The sequence below is a fragment of the Strigops habroptila genome, chromosome 1 (genome assembly GCF_004027225.2).
Source record: "Strigops habroptila isolate Jane chromosome 1, bStrHab1.2.pri, whole genome shotgun sequence".
NCBI lineage: Eukaryota > Metazoa > Chordata > Aves > Psittaciformes > Psittacidae > Strigops > Strigops habroptila.
The window spans coordinates 100,709,300-100,735,870 of record NC_044277.2 but is presented as its reverse complement, the minus strand read 5'-3'; the positions used below and the strand labels follow the sequence as shown (position 1 = coordinate 100,735,870).

The 26,571-nt window shown below is 37.7% G+C and overlaps 1 protein-coding gene across 7 annotated transcripts in view; it reads left to right on the top strand.

Annotated features, from left to right (window-relative positions):
* Window positions 1-26,303, top strand: part of ADCYAP1R1 (ADCYAP receptor type I) — a 144,080-nt gene extending 117,777 nt beyond the window's left edge. For 4 of the 7 annotated variants that reach the window (XM_030487384.1, XM_030487376.1, XM_030487407.1 and 1 more), the window contains 3 exons: window positions 13,840-13,969; window positions 14,178-14,219; window positions 17,382-26,303. In XM_030487384.1, coding sequence (XP_030343244.1) covers window positions 13,840-13,969; window positions 14,178-14,219; window positions 17,382-17,591 — 382 coding nt within the window. In that variant the 3' untranslated portion in view covers window positions 17,592-26,303. Of the gene's footprint in view, window positions 1-5,070; window positions 5,125-7,956; window positions 9,533-13,839; window positions 13,970-14,177; window positions 14,220-17,381 lie in introns of those variants that run through there. The other 3 variants (XM_030487427.1, XM_030487398.1, XM_030487417.1) reach the window with 3 other exon arrangements.
* Window positions 26,304-26,571: the final 268 nt, after the last annotated feature.

The window sequence follows — 26,571 nt, the reverse complement described above, 5'->3', positions numbered from 1 at the left end:
CTGGAAAAGAGGGTGTTTGCGTTAAAAGAGAAGCCACTAATAGATGGTCCTTCTCTAGAAAGATTAAGGAGGTGTGCAGGTTAGTGAGGAGAGAACAGTGCCATGTTGTATTCAACAGTGTTGTTATTTTTATAGAAATATTCCTTCCATTTTTTTAAGAAGAAACAGTAATTTGAAGATTGATGTGCTCTCAACAGTTCTATCAAGGGTTGGGTTAGCCCTAACAGCCCTTTTTCTGAGGAGGTTTAGGCACAAAAAAAGGCTAGAATGAATTCCCATTGAAATGTTAATAACATATATCTGGATATTTCAGACCTAAATGTCTTTCAAAGCCAGTACCTAAAACACTATGGCTTGATTGCCATAACTGGTATGGAAGAGCACTCATAACATCTGACAGCTCAAGTCGTCATGATTTATATGTAAATGTTTGTCTGCTGTGTACGTGTGTAAATAAAGGTCTTTGTCTACACATGTACTGTCTGAAATGCTAGATATATCTAAATTTGTTCCAGCATTGCTTTCTAAAAGATCACAAATACTTTAGCAATATGCACAATACAAAGCTTCTTACCTTAATGAGAAACTGACTACACTTAACTGATTTTCTGTAATATAACTGTTGCCATGCATTCAAGTTTACTGATTAACAAAAATAAGGTAGCCTTCATAAAGAAAATGGGGTACAGACCTCAAATGTGTTTCTGAAGTCATTGAACTTCATCAAAGTGAATATCCTAATCTTGATCTGTATTGACAGACTTCAGCTGTCGTGGAGATTAGCAGTATAGAGAAGGTCCACTGCCTAAGGCCATGCATCCTTATGAATTATCTATGGATTTGGATGCAGTGTTGTATCCTTTATCAGGGCAGCTTACTTATTGGGAAAGATAATGGTTTTGGAAATTCAGATAATTTTTCAGAAACCTCAAATTGCGAGCTAATGTGGGACCTTCCAAATAAGACCATTCTGGCTATTTTCCCTTTCCCTCCCTCATTACTCATAGCTAAGTTCGTTGTTTTGAACGCATAGTTAGGCTGCAGAATAGATTTAGAATTTTATTTGTCCCCAGGTCAGTTTGCACCTTTGTTTCTTTGCACTGGTTACTTAGTTTAAAGATAAGTGTGGAGTTGAAGCAACTGGTCATGCAGCAGTTTTTGCAAGACTGCAGACAATGGGGAATAATTCTGACATCTCTGATCTTGAATGTGCTTTCAATTTACATCAAAGCTTGATGCACACCAGCATCCATGGTCTTTCATTTACTTTTTGATACCATTTAGATTTTTGGCTCTACCATATGAGAACAGAAGAAGTTTATTTTCCCCTCAGTGTCTCTGCTTCTCCTTGCCATTGATTTCTTGTCTCACTTCAGCAACTAGCATGCTTCACATCCAATGGTTTTAGTTTTACATCTGAGGAATTATTAGGATGTACTCCAAACAAGTACACAGTCCTTAGAGCCTGAAGTATGGAAAGGACAAGAAAGATGGTGCTGTCACTGTGCAGAAGGTTTTTTTGATCTGGAAGGGTGAACTTCTCATGAGGCTTTTGTAAATAACACTGTGAATAAAAGGAAATGTGTGGTGCAATCCGGTAACTGGTTAATTGCCCAGGAACAAATTTTTCCTGCCTTGGAGAGTACAGTCACACACTCAAAGGCCACCAGGTCACAGTGGCTTAATATGGAATTAAATCTCAGTGAAGGTGGTTTGAACAAACGTATACTACCTCAAGATCACCCTAATCCGAAGTTGTGCATCTGGTTCACATGATAGTCTTAGTACCTCATTTGCTGTGCACCTGTATCATTACCGAGAGATTTCCAAACTGTAAGCCAACATATATTTCCAATGAAAACACAGGAGTGTTTCAGCTGCTGAAATTTCTGCAAGCCTAGGCCTATTTCAACAGAGGCAGCATCCTGTTTTTTCATTAAGGAGGATTTGTAGACATGGGTTGAAACTTTGGATGGTTGTCTGTGGGGATGTTGCATAACATGTAAGGCAGGTGAGTCAAAACAATGTAACTGAAGCTTCAGAGCTGCAAATTGTATAAACTCAGTGTAGCTAGACCAATGCTGAGCTCTGCCAGCTGACAGGACTAAGATGTGTATAATGCTTGAAAATCCGCTTCTTAAAGCAGACTTTGTCAATAAATACTCCGTGGATTTTTCTCCTTTGTTTCTTTTAAGGATAATGAGTTACATTCTAGGGTATTTTATGTCTGGATACATACATATTCTTCATTTCAAACAGTAAATGTATACTCATTTAGTGTGGTACACTTTTCTCACTAAACATGCTGTTGTCTTCTACACTACAGTTATGTTACTGCACCTCCATCAGAATTATTCCATAATGCATGACATTAGTTTATGCTGTGGAGTCACTGAGAATAATCTAGCATGTTCAAATAGGATCTCCAGAGCCAGATACAAAGGAAGGATAATGACATTTAACCTTGAAGCTACAGTTCATTTAAAGACTGTTTTGATGGACGTATTCTGCTTTCTACTACCAGCTTTCTTCTCTAAAGCACAGCTAACTATTATGCTTTATCTCTTCATTATTTCATTTGAGTGTAACAATGGCTTTTTCCACCCTTGTATATCAACCCTATAGAAGTTAGTAAATCTAAGAATCAACAGTGTAGAGATGATTTTTGCTCTCTTTGACCTTTCTGTTTCATCTTCAAGGCTCAGTTCTGCACAAAGGTCAGAACTATTGGACAAAAAGTTCCAGTTCAAATTCATCTTTGTTAAACATTCATTTTTAGCCACAGCTATAGTCTGCAAGCAGTAATTTGTCTTCAGTCTCAGGAGAGGTGATAGTGGTTTCCTCATAGACATACTGTTTCTGTGTCAAATTATTGTTGTAGTTACCATGCTAGCTTTCAGTTACAATAGATTAAAATTAACTTTGTTGGAATTAAAAGTACACTAATGTAAAGTTTATAGAGGACATTGAGTGTTGTCTATAATGGGGGAGCTTTGTAATCCATAAAGACCCTCATGAGGTTTCCTACATACGTCCTAGATTTTAGCGTGACATTCATTGCCCTTACAAGTATATAGACACATAAATGCAAACCTTATGTTCCTCCAAGTCACTGAAGAAAAACCCCAAACAAACAATCCACTGGGCTTTGTAAGACACACCTACTCAAAACAGTGAAGAGAAGCAAAGCTGACCTGTCACGTGTTAAAGCAATGCAAGAGCCCTGACAGGTAGAGACCAAAAAGTCAGATGAAAGAGAACTGCTGCCACCCACTAACGTAAACTGATTTTAACTTGTTAAGGACTGTAAAGGAGACCTCACACTTTCTCTTTTTTTCTTTTTTCGACTTGTTTTCAGATTTTTCCCTAGAAGATGATCTTGGAATAACTCACATTCCTTAGAGAAGTCAGGGAAAGTTCTTTTGTTTTGGTGGTGTTAGCAGTGAAAAGTAGAGGTATAGGTAACAAGGCTAAGAATTCCCCACTTGTTTTCAATTAAAGAGTAGAGAAACAGTCGTCTTTCATGAAGAGCACAACAATGGTAGTACTTTTAGCAAGACAGCATGGAATCCACCTGATTTAATAAGATCATAGAATCACAGAATCATAGAATAGTTAGGGTTGGAAATGGGCAGGGACACCACACACTAAAGCATGTCACCCAAGACTCTGTCCAACCTGGCCTTGAACACTGCGAGGGATCGAGCATTCACCACTTCTTTGGGCAACCTGTTCTAGTGCCTCACCGTCCTCACTGTAAAGTTCTTCCTTTCATCTAACCTGAACTTCCCCTGTGTAAGTTTAAACCCGTTACCCCTTGTCCTATCACTACAGTCCCTCATGAAGAGTCCCTCTCCAGCATCCTTGTAGGCCCCCTTCAGATAATTGTGCTGGGTTCCTTCTATAGTCAGTAGAGGTCTAAGCACTCCAGAGAATAAAATTCTTAGTACAACTTCTTTCATTCTAAACAAGATGTTTAAAATAGGTCAAATAAATCTCACTTAATGGTCTGTTTCTCACCACTGACTGCAAAGCTAGCAGGATGACAAGGTAAAAGGCATACAGCTATATTGTTAACTTCAAAAATTAGATGAGATGGAACTAAATAACAACTTTACTGAGAAGCACCCCTGCTTATTCTGTGTCTGGTTGAGAGGGATGAATGAGTCTACTTGCACACAGTGGATCAGGGCCTACAGTCAGTGCAGTGGGATGGAATTGTAGTCTGTTTCCTGCTCACAGAATGAGTTCAGTTTTCCATATCATTTACATCTGATCTTAAGACCAGGGAATTTGTAAATGTAGTTTGTGTTTTGGCCAGGAAACAAGTTTAGCTTCAGGAAATCCTTAGCTATTAAGTAGCAAGGTAAAGAAGTCCCTCAACCTATAGCTATATCAGCTGTAGGTAAGTGGGTATGTAGCAAAAATAATAGATAATATAGATGCACTTTTTTTTTTTTTCCTCTCTCCCATGCAGTCTTTCTACTTTTACTTTGGTTAACCTTTTACTGTATTTTCAGTACTTTATTTCATTGGTTTGTTTCTACATTCCTTCTCCTATTACTACGTGGTTGCCTATCCTATTTGTAGTGAGGTTACATAGAATTACTTGAGCAGGGTGCACAAAGATTCTTAATGAGGCACAGTTTTAATTTGTATGAATCAAATTCTACCTTGCTGTGTTTCCCAAAGGACTCCCCTTCAGCATATTCAGAGACAACCCACAAACTCTGTCATTCCCTGTGTTCTATCACTGACCTAAACTCAAAACCCTGATAATTTTTGTTATGGATCTACATGGACTTAGTAATAGAGCATAACTTCATTCCCCTTAATCAGAATGCTGATTTTATTTCTCTTAAACACCTCTGAGAAACCTACAAAGCCTTTAGAACTGCATTTTTGCAGTAATTTGCAATTAGTATTGCCTCAAATTTGTGTACTCTCTCATTTGCATTAAGTTGCCAGATGTTAAGGTGTTCAGTCTGACAAGATGGTCTTTAGCCACTATAGTACATCACTCATTTAATCCTTGGAATGTTTAACTTTTTCTTTCCCCTTCCACCCTAGCACCCTCCCTCTTCCTCCCAGATGCAGCTGCAGTTCATGCACAGGACACATGCGGTGAGACTCAGCTTGTTTACCTTTAGCTGTCTAAAGTCTCGTATTTAATCTAAGCAGTCTAGTTGTTGTCTATGGTCAACCTGAGAGACCAGGGCACCTCCGTAAGACAATGCATCCCATGTGTCTTAGATGCCTTTGTTACACAGGTCAGCTCAGCCTCTGGAAGTGCCTGTTTTTTTCCATGATTCAGTGAGTTAAAAGTGATAGTTCAGTTTAAATGCATCTTAGATGCATATAGTTAGATGTGACCGATTCCATTCTGTGTGTGCCTACAGAGATCTGAGGATCCTGCCCTAATTCATGTAGTGTTTTGATATTCATAATCTCATTTATATTAATTTTCTCTTATTTGGCTATCTCGTCTGCCTTCCCATTTCTTTCTGGTTCCTGTGTCTCTTCTCTCTTACTCCCTTTCCTTCCATCAATGTTTCTACTTTGATAATAATTAATTAATCAAGTAAATAAATAAATAAATATAGAAAAAAAGTGGGGGGGAACTTCTATCAGTTCTGTACTCTAAAGATTTTGGGTCACTTTATAACATCTAACATCAGAGAGATATTATTCTACCTAATTTAGATAGGATGCAGAACAAATGCAAACAGCATTAAAATATTGATATTTTCCTAAGAAGTGCTAGAAAAGTTTTCCATCACAAGCCCACATGTAAATGTCCCCTCATTGGGTGGGGATCAGCAATTAATTCTTAGATACTATTTTCAAAATAAAGTCTGTACTTTTTGATAATTCTAGCAAATATCAAGAGTTGTCATGTTAGGTTTACTCACTAAAAAAACCTATAATCAATCCCTAGCAAATAAACAGGGCATAAGCAGTAAAGGAAACATGACTGGGGATTTTTTTTCCAGATTACCACAGCAACATTAATCATGTCATTGAAGAACAGAACACTCAACACCCCATAACCAAGAGTTTTCTGAGTTAATATTGATTTTTAGATATTTCATTTTCAGATTATGTACCTTAAGATGCCTGCACAAGCACTGCTTTTCAACACATGCTGAGCAGCCCTCTTGTGGTAATAATTGGTATGATAAACTGTATTTCAGATCAGGTCATCAAAAAATGAGTGAAATGCTAAAAATCCATAGTCATTTCTGACAGTCTCAGTCATAGCAAAAAGGAAGTATCTCTAAAACTTTCCTTCTTGTTTTTGATCAGTCTTAGCTGACAACCAGTGCAGAACTCAGGTCTGTGAAAAACAAGCAGTGCAAAATTTACATCACAGAAGTGATACTGTAGAAGGAACAGACATTTTCATATTTACTTCCTCTGCATCATCCAAGAAATGAGATTGATTTTGCAAGTTGAAACATGATTACTATGTCTATTTGCTGGATGTGTGCATGCCACAATACTGTGTTCTTTCCAGCTCTTATACTATAATCTTTAATAACAATGCTGTTGTCAGGTTTTGATTACCCAAAAGGGAAAAAAACCAAAACAACCCAAAACTCTAGTAAATGGGATTGGCTTAAATGATTTAGCAGTAGTGAGAAATTTAATCTATTTTCAATTTATTCTATTTTACTGTTCAGTTTATGAGCTGCATCTTCCATCCATGGTTAGGCGAAAACAAATCTTGAATCATGCACATTAGCAGAGCAAGAGAAACAGAGTTTGATTTATTTGAATAAACTTAGATGTTTGTCTTGTAGGCAATTGCTTCAAAAAATCATCATATTGTCCTTTATAGTCAACCGAGATTTAGTCAGGGTAGTCATTGGTGTTTGTTGTATTATTCATCCCACCCTAAAGTGGACATTTAAAATAGGTCAGATATACCTTGACAAATAAGTGTGCATTTCTCTCTCGACTACTGATGATTCTCAAGGGACGAAGGATGTCCAGTTTACTTAGACATCTATACTGTAAACATCCAACCTTCCCTGAGGTGAATCTCACCAAAACAACCATATGTAGAAAACAAAACAAAAATCTCCTGTCGACAAGAAATTACTATTTTCAATTCTCATGTTTTTCAGGCCATCATAACAGATAAAAAATCACTTACAAGTTCCGACAAAATGCCTTCCTGTGTTGTTTCAGATTACCCTTCTTGACAGCTGATTTAAAATAGCCTCTCTCTGGCTAGTTGTAAATTTAAACATCCCTTTCTCCATAGCAGCTCTTCCGAGAAGACAATGTAGAGATCATGGTCCTGGACCATAACATATATGCCTACTTTTTTTATGACCACACCTGTCCTAGTGTGTGTGACAAAAAATAAGCAGTACCTCTGAATTACCTGAGTCAGACAAGCAGTTTCCATACTGAATGCCCCACCCCATACATCAAGGAAGCTGGGCAAAAAAGTGCCTTGGTGTCCTTACTAATACTCTTCACTAAAGAGATCCATGCTACTTTGTGTAATTACACATGAAAATGAGGAACATCTGATCCAACTTCATCTTAGATTAATCTCCATCCTACAAGTTTATATTACTATCTGATTGTTCTCCAAAAGCGTGCAGTCAACTTTCATTTAATATATTGTTCTGTTACCCTCTGTATACTACCAGACCGCAAAGGTTGTGTGTATTTTGGACACGTAAAGCTGTCCGCCTGCCTCCAGGTTGTTCAATCTTTGGTTTGTCTGTGAATCAACATATCGCAATTGCCAGCGACAGCCAGTGCATCTTCTTTTTTTTTTTTATATTTTTGCTTCAGTCAAGCAGCTGGTTTGTGCTGTAATTTCATTGTCATGTCCGCTTTCCATCTTTGTGATTTGTCTCATAAAATGTGTTAAAAGTGACCTACCTTGGCCTGTTCACAATATGCTGAAAAAAATGCTAATCTTGTCATATTTAGCAGCTGCGTTCAGAAATGCTACTGTAAGCCTAAGAGGGCTAACCAGCACTCTTGCAAGATGTCAGAACTATCAACCATTACCCTGTAAGTGTACGCAATCCTGTGACATTACTGTGTTTGTATGACGCATGCTGCAAGTAAATGAATGGATATTAGCAGAGGGGTAATAAGCAGAAAGCAAGCATTCATTTAGTTCTTGTTGCATGTAGAATTTTCTCTTGTTCTGTGCTTTTGCTGATGCACCACAATCAAGGATTTTAAGGTGGTTTTGTTTGTTTTGGTTTGGGGTTTTTTTTAATTTTTCAATTATTACTGATGCTGCTTATGGTTTTGGGTAGTGTCTGTATAGAAACTATTAATAGTTGCTCTTTATTATACAACAAAGAGGTGAGCCCTGTTCATCCTGAGAGTAAATGTTTCACCTGAAAGTTTGGTAGAACAATGGGGGCAGTGCAAGACTGAGTGAATCAGACTGTCATCTGGAGTAAAAATCAGACCTAGTGAAGTTGTGTTAGTACAGACCCAGGGGTGAGGAAAGGCTGAGGTTAACCTAATATCAAAATACTATGTGTCTAGCCAGAAGTCATTGTCCAAGATTTGCCTATGGAGAGTGAGACATCTAGAAAAGTGAATAAATGCCATTTAGTCTAGAGACAGGTGAATTAATCACTTTCTCATAGTGCACCTCACTTTCTGTTACTTGTAAAAGAAGCCCACAGGGTTCTTTTAGATGAGGCGTACCTTTCAGAAATCTAGGATACAATATGCTTCCTGATTGATTAACTTTCCCCTGAATTTCACAGCAGTCTCATGAGTGTAAATCAACACTCTAAGAAATGTTCTGCCACACAGATCCAACAATCCAGCATTTTGCTGAAGAATACTTAATAGTTATCTTTGACACCATTAAGGAAAAAAGGTTATTTTGTAATTTATAGCTGCATGCTTTCTTATGTATTTTGGCTGGGAAAAAAAAAAACAAAAACAAACCAACAAAAAACACAAAACCCCAACATTTTAAACATGAAAATAAATTTTCTTTGTGATCTTACATCTCCCCAAGGTATTAAAGTAATAGACCAATGAAGATGCTCAAAAGATTCAGTCAATAGACTGACACTGTGCAAAAGCAGATGGAAGAAATAGAGAATAGAAGAACAGTGAGCAGATCTGTATTCTACATTGAGAGAAGCTGAAGTCTAAGAAAGTTAGGTAAAACTTGGACCTATAGAAGAGATAGTTTGAAGTATGATGTTCATTACTTAATCTACAACCTAGTGCAGCACAGACTTCATGTTCGTGTTTCATAGAGAAACAAATTTCACATTAAGTAAGTGCAGAGTTTCAGAAAGATGGCAGACTGACAAATCTAAGGTGAAATCTTCTACCTAGTCAATGCAAGAAGAGTTCAGTCTAAACAGGAGCCCAGAAAAATCTCTGTACACTTTGAATACTTAAACCTTCCAGCAACCTTCCACTGTTTTTGAAGTCCTTGGTCTGAAAATGTGATTTATGCATGGGAAAATTAAAAAGCTGTAATCAATTACTGTGTTTAAGTATTACTTCAGGTCTTTCAAAACAATCCTACAGACCTAATTAAGCTTTTGGAAAATACATATATCTGTCAGGAAGATTACTGAGGTTCCTGAAAGTCACATGTTAATTATGTTATGTTTAGCATCTTTGTGATAAAATAGATACTTTGGTTTATTAAGCAAGAGCTATATTAAACATTTCATTATTAATGACATCCTGTATCTTCATGGTTTGCTCTTTTATCTATTTTAAATATTGTCATGATTATTTTTTGTACATATTCATCACTGAGTTACAGCCATAGATGGAATTCCTCTAATCTAAACTTTAAAAGCCTGCAGTGCAGTAATTTGTATGACAAACTCAGTCCAGATTCCCTCTGTAGTCAATGGAGAGACTTAAGATGTGATAAGGCTTTCCTTAGGGACAGATGATTCGTCTTTACGCATAAGTGCCTGCTACTCTTCATAGACAACAAAGGGAATGTAGGTGTGGAATTAATTTAACTAAAAATAGATGTCATCATTGCAGATATCTCATAACTAAGCTAATCAATATATGCGTCAGTAGATACATTCAGTACATAACCATAGGCTTTACAACAGGACTCACTTCTTAAAGAGGTGTCTAGAGCAGTCAAGATCTATGCCTTAAAAGTGCATTTTTCTCTGCATTGGTTTTAGAGACATTATCTTAATAACTTCAGTATGTCTGAACCTTGGTGAGATGAATGTTGTTCTACATGAGCACAAACCTTGATGTCTCCAATGCAAAAGTTTATTTTTGATCAAATTAATTTCACTTAAGACTCAGCATGTAAACTGAACAATTCTCTTACTTTAAAGATGCAAACCTAAGTAGCAAAAGAACAACTACATAGTCTTTCTTCAAAGGCGGTGGTTTGAAGATCATTTGCTTCTCTTGACAGTTTGTGATATTTTGTCTCAAAAAAGTTGGGTGGTAAGAACCTCTAAGATGAAAGCAACAAACTTTGTCAGAGTAAAATTTATACTATATTTTATCCTTAGCTTCATAACACATCTGTCAAATCTCATGTAAGTTACAACGGCTTTCTTTGAGCTATGTGGCTTTGCAATTAGTCCAGCAGAAGCAGCTGAAGTCCAGCAGAAATGGCACAAGACACATCTTCAGTGCAGTGGAGATACCTGGAACTGATGGGAGAGTAAGCTCTAACCAACACTTTCCTCCCTTTCTCAGAGACAGAAGAAAGAATGACAACCACAAATTTCCTTACACAGTTGCTTCTGGAGCTTCAGGTCCCCTGATGTAGAGGACCCATGTTTTCTGATGGCCTCCTTCATTCTTTCCAAATGGCATCATCATGTATCCAGCTCAGCAGTTCTTACAGTTGTATCTGCAGGCTCTGAATCTAGAGATATATCTTTGTTACATCCCATTCTGAGTAGCTAGAAGAACCTATTTAGATCATTTAGAACTCATTGGTCCTTGTTCCCTACTGCACAGTGGCTCAAAATACTTTTTTTTTTTCATCTCCTGCACAGTTACTGTGTTTGTTTAGATCACAGCATTAATTTGTCTTTTAGAAACATATTTTAGAATGTGGAATAGGAACACACTGGAATATTCAGTTGAAATCACTGGAAATTCTACTCAGCAATGCAATGTGATGTGTATTTTCATTTCCAGTTCATGCCCAGTTATGTCCAATGTGATATCCATAAACACCTTAGTAATCTCCTTAATAAGCATGGATGTGCAATGAAAGAATAAAATATGGTTCTTTCAGATACTGGTCAAAGTTAGACAACCTTTTTGCTTTCTATTCCTTTTACTATAAAGATGGTTTTTTACATAATTCAATAGAGGAGTGAGAAAAACAGAGGACACAATTCTTTGTGTCTTCTTGTATTAACACTTTATGGAAAGGCCACATTCATAGCCATGCTATTGGAGAAAACCTTATGCTTAGACTGTTTTTAAGGAAAGTAGCAGTTGAAAAATAGAATGTCAGCTTAAAAAAAAATAAAAAATAGAATTTGCATTTTTTTAAAGTTACCTAAGACATTCCTCCACCTGTTGGAATGTAAACAAGGCTTTTGCTAGAAGTTTTGGAGAACATATCTCTTCTAAACAGCCAGTTTAAGCCTGACTGATTATTGACCTTAAAACTTTTGCTGTATACCTTAACTTTTTGATTTCACTACCGGACATAAAAATACTTGTCTCACAGGTGCTGCTTTAAGACTTCCTAATTCTTCTTAATGCTCTTGAAAAAACATAATCGATTATCATCCACACAGTCATTTGTATCTCTCATGTTTTTCTTATCATTAAAATATTCTTTTCCTCTTTATAGATCTTAATCTATAAACTTCCGAATGTGTTATTTCTTAGATTTAATTTATTTTCTTCCTGACTATCATGGCAATATTGAAGACGGCAACTTAAATAAGTTGATGATGACATTATATTTCAAGATCCTACAAACTAACTGTATGATTAATCAGATATAGTTAATTCCAGAAAACTGACAATAGAAAAAATCTTCCTCTGCATCTTTCCCAAAATTAACCTCCTGTGACTATGGTGAGATACAACATGCTAATAGACAACTCTATTGTGACTTTTAAATCAAAATAGCATTTATCATTTTGTTGTCATTAATTCTGAATATAAAGGGTAAGAGATTTTGAGAGATACTTCACTTTCCAGGTTACTACCTTAATTTGACTTTTTTATTCCGTAGCTAGTGTAAGATGCTTATGTTCTTTACATCCTTTTTTGTTTATAGATATAGTATTATTCCATAATCTTTTCCACAATATTTCTGTCCCTTTTCATTAATCCGATTATATGTCCATAGAGAAAAAGGACTAGAATAGACCTTGAAGGGTCTTTTAGTCCATTACATTGCATCACTTCTGTGCATCTTACTTTTTCCAGAGATCACCAAAGTTGGAAACTGTGTATGCTCTTCCTCAATGAGTTCCAGGGCTGTTCCCCTCTTATTAAAATACTTTTGGTCAATGCCCAATTTGATGATTCACAAGAATTGTGTTCTCTGGTTTATGGGGTCTTCCAGCACACTTGAGATTTGGTGTGCATTAGGTGTGCATCATGTGTGCATCATGTGTGGTTTAGCACAATCTCAGGACAAGGGTTGTGATGTATTTATCACCATTAGTGCACAAACTATGACTGGGGGACACCAGCAATGGACTGATGTCCCATTTCCAGTTTAGTATTGGATATAACATCATATATTCACAAGTTCTTGGAGGTGTATTAATTAAGTCCTCACTTTCAGTAAGACAAACACATAATTTTGGAGATTTTGTTGAGCATGTATTACCAAATTCAATGTGTCTGCAATATACTATATAGGTATAAGCAGAGTGAATATTCGAATTTTTAAAAGCATTCTCTTCCAAAAATCTTTATGGCTTTTTAGCTTCCTTTACACTCCATCTACCTCCTTAACTTACTTGAAGGAAATCAGTCTTATTTTTTCCCCTTTGAAAATGTCCTGGAGGTTACTTTACTCTGCTTATAATAAAACACTTGCCTTCTTTTCAGCTCAACATTTGTATTCTTTTGGGTCTTTTTTGCTGCTCAATCAGCAAATGGCACTGACCAAGACATACATAAGTCTTGGCTGGACCCCTGCTTTTGGGGAATTACATCCATACTCAGTTAAGTGCTTACAGGGACACACGTTCATTTCCAGCCATTTTATTTATGTCTTGTTTAATTTCCCTCTAAACTCTATTTATTCTGATGCCATGGAAAATAGTTACACAGTGTAATTATACTAAAGTTTCCAACAGTATAAATGAGATCAAAATCAAGGCCTTGAGGAATAGTCGTAAGAACATACAGGGGGTTTTAGCTTTATTTGTGTTGCTGTTTTGGAATTTTTTTCTATGTAGAAATAAATTCACACATACACACAAAAAAAAAAAGTGATTTCAAACACTCCACTGGGATTAAGCAATTGGGTGAGAGGTTTATTATTGTGTTGTGGTAGCAGTCTGAATCCCTTAGCAAGATTAATCTCCTAATGTTTGGCATGGTAGAAAAAATTGCTGATTATAATAATGCAAATTAAAATAACAGTACAAAGTATTAAGCATTACTAGTGTGCTATTATTGTAGCAGTGTGAAGAAATGGGAGCAAACTACAGTGTGTATGAAATCACTATTTGGGAACAAATGGGAATATAATATATTTGTTTGTATAATTATCCAGTGTATGTATATTCCAACAGACAGGCAACAAAATATTTTCTGTATTTTCTTCTTTAATTAAAGCACAAGTTGTTTATTACAAGGCTGCATTAAAGTTCTTTCACTCTATTATAACAGGAGACTGGCTCGCTCTACACTACTGCTTATCCCCTTGTTTGGAATTCACTACACGGTGTTTGCTTTTTCTCCTGAAAATGTCAGTAAGAGGGAGAGACTAGTGTTTGAATTGGGACTGGGATCTTTCCAGGTGATTATACAGTGAATTCTGCTTCTGTTAAAAAGAAATTTCTTTTCATTATGACTATTTTGCATGCACAGTTCTCAGACTGTGTGTATATGTTTTGTATACTAGGATTTTGGTTTTGTGTGTTTATTTGTTCTAAATCCAGCTATTTTCTAGCATTTACTGAAGGTTTTGAATTACGTGTTTTTTTTTTTGTCTCCCATTTACCTAGGGTTTTGTTGTTGCTGTTCTCTATTGTTTCTTGAATGGGGAGGTAAGACTTTTAATATTTAACCTCCCCCACTCACCATCCCCATCCCATTTCCTTGTGGGAATAACCACTATTCTAAACCTTCACTGTAATTCATGGTGTACCATATTCCCTAATACCTTAGGCTGAATCTCACAGAGTCTCAGAAAAAGACAGAAGATGTGCGATGTCTTTATTAAACCAAAGTATTAGCCTTGCCAGAGATGATGTCTCAGATTAATACTTGCTAACAGAGATAGGGACTGTACTGGTTTCTTTGGTTATGTCATCCCGGGTACAGGACTTACTTACACCTTGTTAAACTTCATACAGTTCTTGCTGTAAGGTGGCTCTGCTTGTGAAATGTCCACCTCACCACCCAGATTGGTGTCACCAGCCATCTTGGTGAGGGTGCTTTCAACCCCATCATTCAGATCATTTATGAAGATGTTGAACAGCATGGAGTTCAGCATCGATCTCTGAGGATGCCACTGGTTGAAGGCTCCCAGCCTGATTAAAAAACATTGTTTGCCACCCTCTGATTGTGGCCTGTTAGCCAATTTCCTACCCATCTTGCAGACAGCCTACCTAATCTATATCTTGCCAGCTTGCCTAGGAGAAGGCTGTGGGAAACAGTGTCAAATGCTTTATTGAAGTCCAGGTAAGCAACATCCACTGCTCTTCCCATGTCATCAGAAAACATTATTTTCTTGTAGAAGATGATCGGGTTAATCTGGTATGCCTTTGAGAATTCCTTACTGGCTTTTCCCAATCACCTGCTTAGTTTGGTTTATGACAGTTTCTAGGAGGTCTTATTCCATTATTTTCCCAGAGCCTGAAGGTGAGGGAGAGAGAGAGAGAGAGGGAGAGTGAGAGAGAGAAGGAGAGCAAGAGGGAGAGGGAGAGGCAGAGATGCCACATCCTGTTGCTGATGAGGCACCCAAGAGATACCATACCCTGTTTGCATTTCTGATTGCTGGCCATCCCCAGGAGCCAGTTAGATGTGGCTTCCCACAGTTTGAGCTGGCCATGAGGACGGCTGGCACCACAGAACTGTTGCCCAGTCTTCTCGTGAGACCTGACTTCTGCCAGCTGGCACCTCCAAACACGCAGCCCAAGAGTGTCAGATGCCCAGAAATGCCCTCAGACATTCTCTGGGTACCTTGCAAGCCTCATACTCCTCTCAGAACATGGCAACTGCTGCTGCTAGCATCAATGTTCCACTTCACCCACTCTGATCTGCAAATTGACATTGCCCTGCCTTCGTTTATCAGATTGAATATCTGAGGTAACCATTTTCTGAATAGATAGAAAAACAGTCCTTCCTCAAGGCTTCCTTAAGATGAATATCTACAGTTCATCCATTCTCTGTTCCACATCTATTGTGCAGTCCAATAGGAGAAGACTTCTTTTAAAATCACCTTTAGTTTTCAAGGACCCTGAAACAATTTCTTTCCACCAGTTGTAGTGCAATAGGTGTTTTATGTTTGTTCACATATAGCATGCAATAGCTGGTCTCTTGTACAAAAGGTCTCTAATTCCTTGATCAAAGTGATTCCTTCTCAGATAGCCATAACAATCATCATCAAACAAATATATAGGTCACCTTTGCTCATGGGCTTATCCTGTTAAAGGACCCACAGGTCTGTTAAAGCATTATTCATAGCTCGATCCCAAGAAGCTCAGGAGGTGAGGTCAGGATCATGACTTTCTGGAATTAGTGGCAGTAGTGTCATTCATACTCCACCAGCTGACATTACTGGATAGACACCTTTCCCACCTACAACTGTTGTTTCATCTATTACCTTCCATGAGTGCTAAAAACATCACCAGAAAGTCTTGTCTAAAACTAATCTGCAGATAAGCACTTTCCATATTACCTTATGTGGAGTGTGTCAGATTTCCTGTAACCACTTGGAGGGAGTGGGGTGATGGTTCTTAGCCAGACTAACACAGCCAGATTAATTGAAACCATTTTACCTCTGAAGGCATTAGAGAATGTCTTGTGCTTCTGCTAAACTGTTTTGCTAAGAAAGGGTTCACCTTTGGTATATTAACACTGCTACAGATTTTGTTACCCTCTTTTTACAGAGGTAATACAGCTTCATACTCTACCTAATCTCTAACTATCTATATTTTAGTGAAAATAGGAATTGAGAGGTAGTGGAAGGAGAATGTAAGTTTTCCAGTTGGATTTTTCCTCCCTGTAGTTTGTGTATATACAGTTGAATCACTTGTTTAGCATTTTGGCATATCCTGATCTATTTTGACAATTATATTAGTCTAGGAAAATCTAGTGATGATTGTTAAGGACAAGAACACAGCAGCTCATTGGAGACTGAAAAAATATGTTGAGAAAAATATCTCTACACATTTACTTGCTTTTACACAATTTCATTGAGAAATATGCTACTGGCTACTGTTAGGAGTGAGTAATAGGCTGAGCAAATGTTGGTCTAGTATGATATTTCTTATATTAAATCCTTACTATCTTATGTGTATATGTACACACATGCATTTTTAGCAGGATTGCTAGGAAACTGGTGATCAACGAAAAGTAAAAAAGCTATATAATTATTTGCTTATTTTCTAATTGAAATTCTGACATGCATTGTTTTACTTTTGGTCATTTACTGTGGGTGCCCATGAAAAAAATCTCAAGGAAAAGGAGGGTGTCACAGATGTATATTAATCCAAGAGCTGTTGATTGCTTAGAAGTGACATGAAAGCAGGACGCAAAGTTTTCAGTAGACATGCATCCATTAATGGCAGGTGAGAGACAAGCTGCCTGTGTGGACAGGTTATTTCATTGCTGTCTAGTATCTTTTGGTTGCTGGTTTCTTTGGCTCCTTGTTATGTATTTGGTACTGGCTGTTGATGAAAACAGGGTATTCTTCCAAGAAGCTAGCTCAAGAGCTGTGTTGGAGTTGGTGTTGAACAGGTCTTCTATGCACGTCTGGGCTGATCCTAAATAATTGAATTCAGAGACACAGAACCTGGGCTGTTGTTCCCACTGCATGCATGGACCTCTTCCATACATGGGGAAATCACTTCAGATTTTGCTGAAGTGAGGCGTTTAAGAATAGTCTTAAAGATAGTTCTGTCAAATTGGCGAGTTTTTCTAATCTTGATAATTTGTCAGCATGTCCTCGAGCAGCTAAGTACATAAAAAATGACCTTTTGAAGTTTCTCCCTAAAGGTGCAATCAGAAATAAAGAGAAAATGGAGGAGCTGGAAAGTCAACCGGTATTTTGCTGTGGATTTCAAACATCGTCATCCTTCTCTAGCGAGCAGCGGAGTGAACGGGGGGACACAACTCTCCATTCTGAGCAAGAGCAGCTCTCAGATTCGGATGTCCAGCATAAATGCGGAGAACCTAGCGACATGAGCAGCTAAGGAAAACACATCAATCAACAAGCAGACCAAAAACCATCCCTTTAAAAAAAAAAAAAAAGATCATAGTGTTGGTGGTGGTGTAGGCCTTTTTCCTTTCCTTTCCTTTCCTTTCCTTTCCTTTCCTTTCCTTTCCTTTCCTTTCCTTTCCTTTCCTTTCCCTTCCTTTCCTTTCCCTTTTCCATCTTTTACTTTCCCTTTCTTTCACTTCCTTGACGTTTGTAGAGGTGATAACAGCAAAGGAAATGTGTATATATATCTTTTTAACAATCACTGTAAATACACAAGTGTACTCCAGGCCATTAACAGAAAAATGTTTAAAAGATAGCCAAGCCTACCCACTCAATGATTTACATTTCGGAGCATCTGCAAGTAATCCTTTGTCAGTCAAAAGTAACAGTGATTGCACTGCAGTTGTGACCCTTGGTTGCCAAACTGATACTAATCTGTGAATGAACATGACCACTGTTATTTTTCATATTGCTTTCCATTTTGGTTTGGATTGACTTCTTTCTTCGTCCTAGTCAAATGCATCTTAGCGTGTCCCTGTCTTTTGGCATGTGAATTTCTGCAGTGTTTCTCTTTTGAGTCTTAGGATGGAACTAATATGCTTGGGTTAATCAAACCAGCAGATTCAGGAAGAACTCCAAAAAATTAAGTTCATGGCTGGATTTAGTCAGATGTTCCCAGTGGACTTAAAGAAACTTCTGTGCCAATGTGAAGCTGCATGGCTACCATCAATCAGTGTGGGGACTTCAGGCAAGAGAGATGGGATCAGCTTCTTCCTTACCCAGGGACACTTGTAAGAATGCTTTATGTTCTAGCTAAGCTGTGAATTTTCTAAAAGGGCCATATAGTTGAGATATATCTATATTTTTTGGCATTGACTGATGATAGATTGATTATTTGGATTCTTTGAATAATAAAAATAACTGTCCCCTCCTTCCCACCTTAAGAGCAAAAGTCAGTTCCAGGGTGGCCTTTCCCTCCAGATAACCTTGAACCCTCTGCATCTGTGTCCTAATGTGGTATGTTTTTGGGTAGTGCTGTCAGAGTGTGGTGCCTTTGCAACCTGGTTGACTTCTGTGTGTTGACTTTTCCTTGCCATAGCAAGAGGCACAAGAAGGATCTGGCATGATCATCCTGGAACTTGGTGAGCAACTAAATTGCACAATATGAAGGAAAAGTTAAAGAATTTGGATGACTTTCCACATCTGGCAGTTTTCCCTGGTTTGGATATTCTGTTTGTTTAACCACCAATGGTCTTACTGCTTTTCTTTGAGAACTAAAATGTTCTCTCAACCTTTGCCTTGTAGTTAAAGCCACGACTGGTATATATCTACTTCAGTTAAATGTCAATGATGTCAATTCTTAAAAGTCTTTATACAGTGCATAAAGGCTTTGAGGACCGTCCTAATGCTCACTTCATTTTGGATTTCTGAACTGATATATATAAAAAATATATATATGTGCGTGTATGTGTATGCATATATTAAAAAAAAATGGCAAAAATAAAAATGACACTTCAAATGTTAAGTTTTGAACTGAAACTAATAGTAACCAGGAAATTTAAAATTCAGGCTTGTTCTTTGGTGTTAGTTGACAGGATTATGAGCTAAAAAAATAAGCGACTCAGAATTTCAGTGTCAGCTCAACGTAATCTTTTAATTTCACCGGGTTTTGTTAGTTTAGGTAAAAAATGGTTTAATGTCATTTTAAGCATAGGTTTTAAAAAATAATCTTAGTTTCCTTATTTTTAAAAGGAGAAAAAAAAGGTCTCAAAGTTGTGAAGTAAATATTAATTATAATAATGATTAACACATATAGTGTTCTATGGGACATAATCTGCTCTCAGTTGTAGCAGTGTAAATGAATGTAAAAATAATTTGAAACAGACAGAAATGTTGACTGACGTCATAATGGTACAGGATCATGCTCTTATGAGACACACCTATATCAGGTGAAATTTATCCTTGCAGAGAGGACCGACAAAACAGTTTAAATTACTTACATTACACCCCAGTATCTTCAGTGAGAGTTCTATGATCCAGACACCTTTTTTTTTTTTCAAGTCTTTGCACTGGTTTGCTGCTCCAAGAGCAGAATTTGTCCCCTTCTTCCAGATTCCCCACAAAAGTAACTGAAGTATTTTTAACTGATAGATTGGAGCATCCTCTCTCATTAGCTGCTGCTAAAAGCTGTTTTAGAAAGTTTCCCAAGGAACCATGCACTTTGCAGTCCAAAAAGACATAGAAGATGAGGAAAGTGAGATCTATCAGGTAAATGCGTAGGTAGACATTTTTTAAATGAGACTGTCTAATGTTAGATGAACTGATGACATTAGGTTTGTATTTTCTGTAGTATGGGCTTTCGCAAGGTATTATATTAACAATACTATAAGTGTGTTATTTAAGAGAATAAAAAAATAGATTTTGCATTAATGGCTAGTAGTCAATTTTCAAGCATTAATAATTGAGAACTTTTGAGAAAAAGGTGTTGAATTCCTGTCTCTAGTTGGAGACTTTTTACCATGTTTCAGTCCAGAGCAAGAAGGTGTTTGGATTTTTAATTTTATTTCTGTTGTTGTTGACTTTTTTCTGAGCTTACTTCTGTATTCTGTTGTTTTCCTGGCTGTCCTACAGTGCTCTGCAACATGAGTTGGTGGAACTCAGTCCAGTGTCTTGTGGGCAAATGTTCACAACACCAAAACCACCCTTCAATCACGCACACCAGAGATCAGGTCCTCAGCTAAATTAAAATCAGCAGAGAAAACTGCTGTTATCGTTAGAACAAAGCCACTTGACTTTGGCTTGGGATTTGACCTCAGCGCATTATTATTACTATAATTTTTTGGCAGCCTCAGCAGGAGAGGCCAAAGACTAAATATTCGCAAAAACTTGGACTTGCTCCTTACATTTGTAGAGCCAATGCTCAGAAGCAAGAAAAGTTGGAGGGCAATGGAGGAGAAATTTCTGCTGTTGCAGACCCTGTGATTCGTGTTCAGCGGACAAATTAAATTCTTTGGTACCTTTCACCAGCACTGAATTTACTGGAAGAAATGGTATCTCTCTGCATATTTAATATACACTATATCTCACAAAAAACCCCCTTCTTTTATGATTGTTTTGGTGACAATTTGAAGTGCTGATGCACTTGCAAATGTGGCTTTCTTTAGTCACTTGAACTTTCTCAGTGTTACAAGAAAGGTCATACTTCAGGTGTACATAGTTATCTAAATCAGACCCTGATGCCATCAGGCAAATTAGCTCTTAAGAAATCTCTCTGTTGAATGTAAGCTGAAGATGCTGGAGACGCATGGCCACCATTCACAGTGGCTGTCATTTCTATTTGTTTCAGTCCAGAAGAAACCAGTGGGTGGTTTGCTTCTAAGTGTGTGTAAATATAAATTGAGTGTAACAGTGCTTTGTTTGATTTTTCACTGTGAAACATATTTTGAAGCTCTAAAGGCTATGTTATTAAAACCAGTACATAATTAAAACAAGTGTGCAGCGCTCCTTGAGCCATCTTTTCTACCATGTCCATAATGTATTTCTTGTATAATTTTCTTTCTTTGCTTTTCTAAATGTACAAAAACTTTCTGTGCTGCAGCTTTTGTGACTATTTACTGTATCTAACAACTGTTTGATTATTGACTTTTTGATGTGGAGTGCTGGTACTACAGGACAATTAACATCCCATTATGAAAACTACAACCTGTATTTCAAAGGACAAGGCTTGTTTCATTGCTACATGGTGACCCCACCTCCTTCTGCCTTCACCTACATTTCGTATATCTTGAAGTCAGAGCCCATGTAACAAAACTTAGCTGTTCTGTTGTTGCTGGTCTTACTTCATAGAGGAAAAATACCCAAGTTCCTCTGCCTCATTTATGTATTTGTGTTTGAAAACCAGGTGTTAAAATGGGGTGGTGGGAGAAGGGACAGAGATGAAGGCAGGTGAGTACAGAGTCAAATGCAAAAAAGGAGAAGTTTGGAAGTTAAATTCAGACACTGTATTTGATGTCTAGCTCGTCCTTTTCAGCAGCTGTCCATCATTGCAACTAAATAACTGTGTCTTGCAACTACAAGGCTAAATAACAACCAGAAGTGGGCAGGAACTGGCTGTGCAGATAATTTGAAATTACATTTGCAAATATGATTCTCCCTAGACTCTCTGCATCGTCAATGGCAAGTATTGACCTTGCAGAAGGGAATGCAGAGCAGTTCATAGAATCATAGAATCAACAGCCCGGGTTGAAAGGGACCTGGAATGACTATCATCTCATGAGCATTTCATGAGAAAGGGAGCCTAGATGAGGTTATCTACCACCCTCTCCAATCCCATCTTGAAAACCTCCAGTGATGGGGACTCCACCATGTCCCCGGGCAGGCTGTTGCCGTGAATGACCTTTCTCACTATAAAATATTTCTTTCTTAAATAGAGATGAAACCTCTACTGCTGCAACTTGTACCTCTTACCAGCCCCCATCCTCTTTGTAGCCCCCCTTTCAGTACTGGAATACAGTGATGAGGTCCCTCCTGAGACTTCTTTTCTCCATGAAGAAAAGACCTAAAACTCCTTCAGTCTTTTCTCATTGAGCAGGTTGTCCATCCCTTTGATCATCTTCATGGCCCTCTTTTTGACCCTTTCCAGACTGGCTGCATCTTTCTTGAATTGTGGGGACCAGAACTGCACACAAACTAGTGTTAGACTTGCTCAAAACCTGACCAGTGAGAATTTGATTTTCTTCAGCAGTGATAAAAGGATTAGTTGCCATAATTTGCCTTATCCATGTCATTTTGTAAACCCATGACTTTTCATAGTATTATATCAATGATGGATGCTTCTGCATAGCATAATAGCTTCTGTGCTTGCATATGAAGGGCTATACAGGATCTTCGGTTAGCTCAAAGATTCATCTTTCTTTGATAAATAACATGGACAAAAGAAATCAGTAACTAAAAATATGCAAAGCCAGAATGATCAAGAACAAAACATATTTCACAGAATTAGAGCTGTTGATCTGTGATCCTCAGATGTTCCAGAACAGCACGGTGCTATAAGGACACTTCATCTGAAGAAGACTCTGTAATTGCCATTATTTTCACAGCATATTACTCCCACTCCTGAGCTGATCACCTCCCCTTTTAAGATTCTGTAAGTTTTTTTGTTTGGTTGTTTTTTTTCTCACCTTCTCTTCCCACTGGAAACTTCACTCTTCAGGCATTTAGAAACTATTTTCTGAATTCCAAATTAAAATAACGCCTGACTCAGTTATGCTCCTTGTCACACTAATCTTGTCTCCAGTTCCTTTCTCCCTTCCTCGAATATGAACACCTTTATTTCAGACAAAGACTACAAAGATTATCTTTGATCATGCAGCTGAAAGATAAGACTAAAAATAGTCATGGTATTCAGCTGCATTTGTTTCAGCTCTATTCTCAGTTTGGGCAGCAAAAACAATGCAAAGAAGCAAATGCTGATATACGCAAATCCATTGAGAACAGCAGGAAAATTAACTGGAAGCAGTATACCAAACACCCTGAAAAGAAATGTAAAATTAAAAACTAAGAGAAAGATTTCCAGTTTTTGAAAGTATATAAACAAGATTTGAGTTTTGAGCAGCTTTCATTTAGTCAGATCTAAAGGGAAATGATCTGAATCTTTTCCTTTTCCTGTTTCAGTTATAATCTTGCAAGAGAAGCGGTATTGCTCTTTCCGGTCAAATGGATAGGATACTCATTCAGTCAACATACTGCAGGAAATCAACATTCAAATGGGCAAAAACATACTGATTGTGTCAGCTTGCAGGGTTTCAGTGCTCATGTGTCACACTGCTACTAAATCCCTACTAAATCTGGCCTGTGAACCATACAGATACCAAACTTCACATTATCTTTCCAGCCCAGCCCTGCCAGAAATTAGATGTAAAAATCTCAGAGGGTCCAGAAAAAAAAACCAAACCAAAAATGTCCAGGGTGACTTTAGTATAAACAGTGTCAATAAAAGAAATACAAATATCATTCATTTAATTGGCTTTATTTGCTTTGTTATTTGAAATTGTTTTTCAACAGTGTTTCAGAACAATTGTTTAAGGCAAAGGTTTTCAACCTGTAGTCTATGGACACTTCTGAGCACAAAGACACTTTCTGAAGTGTCCTTGAAAGACAAGGAAAATAAGCAAATTTCTTGTATATAGCAATATATGTTTGTAAGGTTCCTGAAGGTTTTTTGTCTTTTGTAATTATGTGAGGCTCGCACAGATCAAAAAAGGTAGAAAAGTACATCTACAAACAGCTTAGGATGAGTTACTACAAGCTGTTTTCCCAGGACAATTTAGATTACTGTTTTTTCAGCTTTTTGCACATAGCATCATCCAGTCTTTGATGAACCTCTCAATGCCTCCCGTCCAACATCCAATTTGACAAATAACTGTAGAAGGGAGATAGTGAGGAAAGCATGACCACTGTTAGTCAGCTGTAACCACAAGGAGTATCTATATCGCAATATTACAGAAGGGCCAGGATGTAAGAGGAGCGTAACCAGGTCTCTTTGCAACCTTTTCACAGTCTGTGAATGATTTGAGAAGACACAGGTAGAACAGATACTGCAACCTGGATGAAGCTACTGTACTTACCCCTCTGTTCTCGACATCAACAGAAACATTCAAGCTGTGATTTCATAGCTGCCATGAAGTCCTATGAAGCCTTCTTATATGACAAAACACAGGATCCTATTCCCAGAGGTTATCCTCATAGCTTCCGCATTCAGTGGATGTACCTAGGAGGTTCAACAAATTAAGCTTTTCCTCCTTGGTTTGATTATGTGATTTCATGATATTAAGACTTTCTTCTTTGTCCCGAGATATTCTCATGTGGGCAAGGATTCCAGAGAAATGTAGGGTGATTAAAATCATCTGCTACATGGCACTGCAGAGACATAAATATGACTTCAGCAGAGCTGTTATAGCATGAAAGGTCTAAAGGGAAGCAAGACAGGGTACTAGGAGCAGATAGAGCAGGATGTATGGGACATCACATGGGATCCTGCTTGGCCTCCAGCTGCCAGACAAGATTATTGTCTCCTATAGTTCTTATGTTATAGCAGTGAGCTCTGTGTGGATATCTAGGAAACTGAGATAAACTCACTGGATAGGATTGTACTTCAAACTCTGATAGCTAGACTTTCATACCTGTGTGAAGGCAGAGTCTCTTGGACTCCTGAGTCTACAACTGTAGAAATGTACATAATGCAAAGATAGAACCAAATATCTGGTTTTACTTGATTTTCTGTCTTAAAGAGTTAAATATCAAGGGCTATAACGAATATGTGTCCCTTTCAACATCCGGCACTTTCAGTATTAAGTATTCTGGCTTATAGGCAAGATCCTGTGTCACTAAGCAGACAGCTATGGAGATATCTACATCACAACTTTAGACAACAACAATGAAGATATCTTCCTTTGATCTAGTTTCTCCACTTTGTCTTTGTAGTCACAAGAGAGAAATGAGCAATTTTAGAGTGCAAGCATCAAACATATTTCTAATGTCTACTCAAGGGTGAGACAATTCATACTTTGCAAGTATCTGTTTCTTTCCACCAGGAAGTCTAGCTGACCAGATCGGAGACAGATGTTGACACTGTGGAAGTCAACATGTTGATGGCTTTTCCCCTGGCAGCTTTGCCCTGTCACTGTTGTTCTGTTTCATGCATGCTGAGAAATAATGTTCTTGAAAAGCGTGGGGGTAGCTTCTGTTGGATATTACCAACCATATTTGGGGGAGGTGCATGCCTAATAAGGATTTAGTAGGTCTCACCAAGAACAGTTTTCAGGAAATCTTGTTCTTTCTGTAAGATTATGTCCACATGACCAGCACTTCTGTGTCCAGAAACAAACCATGGTATATAGTGCACATGCAGTGAAAAAAAGTTGGGGTTTTATCCTCTGCTTTTAGCACTCAGGCACATGCAACCAGTTCAGAACTGCATTTAAGAGTAACATTAGGAAGATATGGAGTATTCAGTAGTAGCTAATGGTGCTCTGATTTTAAGCTCCATGCATATCTGTACTACAGAGCTACGTTCGGCTAAATACACATCTTACTTTGTGTATGAAAACACACCAGCAGAGCTTGAACAATGTTTTGAACCTTGCAGTCTTTCACCTTCTTAGGATTAAAATTGCAATTTCCCATTGGCTTTCTTTTGGGGAATTCATCCATGTAAAGAATTACTGTGTGATACGACACTGTGTGATATGACACTCTTCAGTGTCTGAAATGACTTAGGCTTCTGGATATGCCTTTTCCAGTGGACTTTGTGCTTGCCGAAAAGTCTCAAGAGGCCTTTGTGTACTGGCATAATCTGTAAAAAAAATATTTGGTGTGTTTGTTCTCTTTCCCTTCTTGTCAATTTAGTGGCAATGCAACATGCTATAGCTTTGAGAATAGAAGTGCCAAGTTATTGGATGGAAAGTTGTATTTTGGCTTTTGACTGTGTCAAGGTAAAAACTTACCAGCCTGTTGGGTCTAATAGTGACCTTTTTTGGTCAAAATTGGTTTAATTGGTAATGGGATCTGGGGTTATTCAGCTTTGTTATGAGGTGGAAACACAGATATCAATTGCTGCTTTCTAACCTTTTTGTGTTTTGAGAAATTGTTTTTAACATGTATACTGCTGTAGATGACACAATAAATGTATTATCATTTTGTATAAGTCTGTTCTGATATAAAATTTCACCAAAGAGAACTTTTTGTCTGTGAAGTTACAGGGTAGTGTATTTATTCTTGCAACATGAGGGTGTTTTTCTGGGCTAAAAGGGTTGGCTTCCTTCCTCATGGGAAGGAGTATCTGAATTATGCTGGGCAAAGTCAGTCCTGGACCAACCAGGCATGAAGTCCTTGCTGTTAGTGGGCCATGCACGCTCTTCCTTCACCATCAATCAGTGAAGTTACATGAGGAAGGTGTTTAGCACACTGCATAG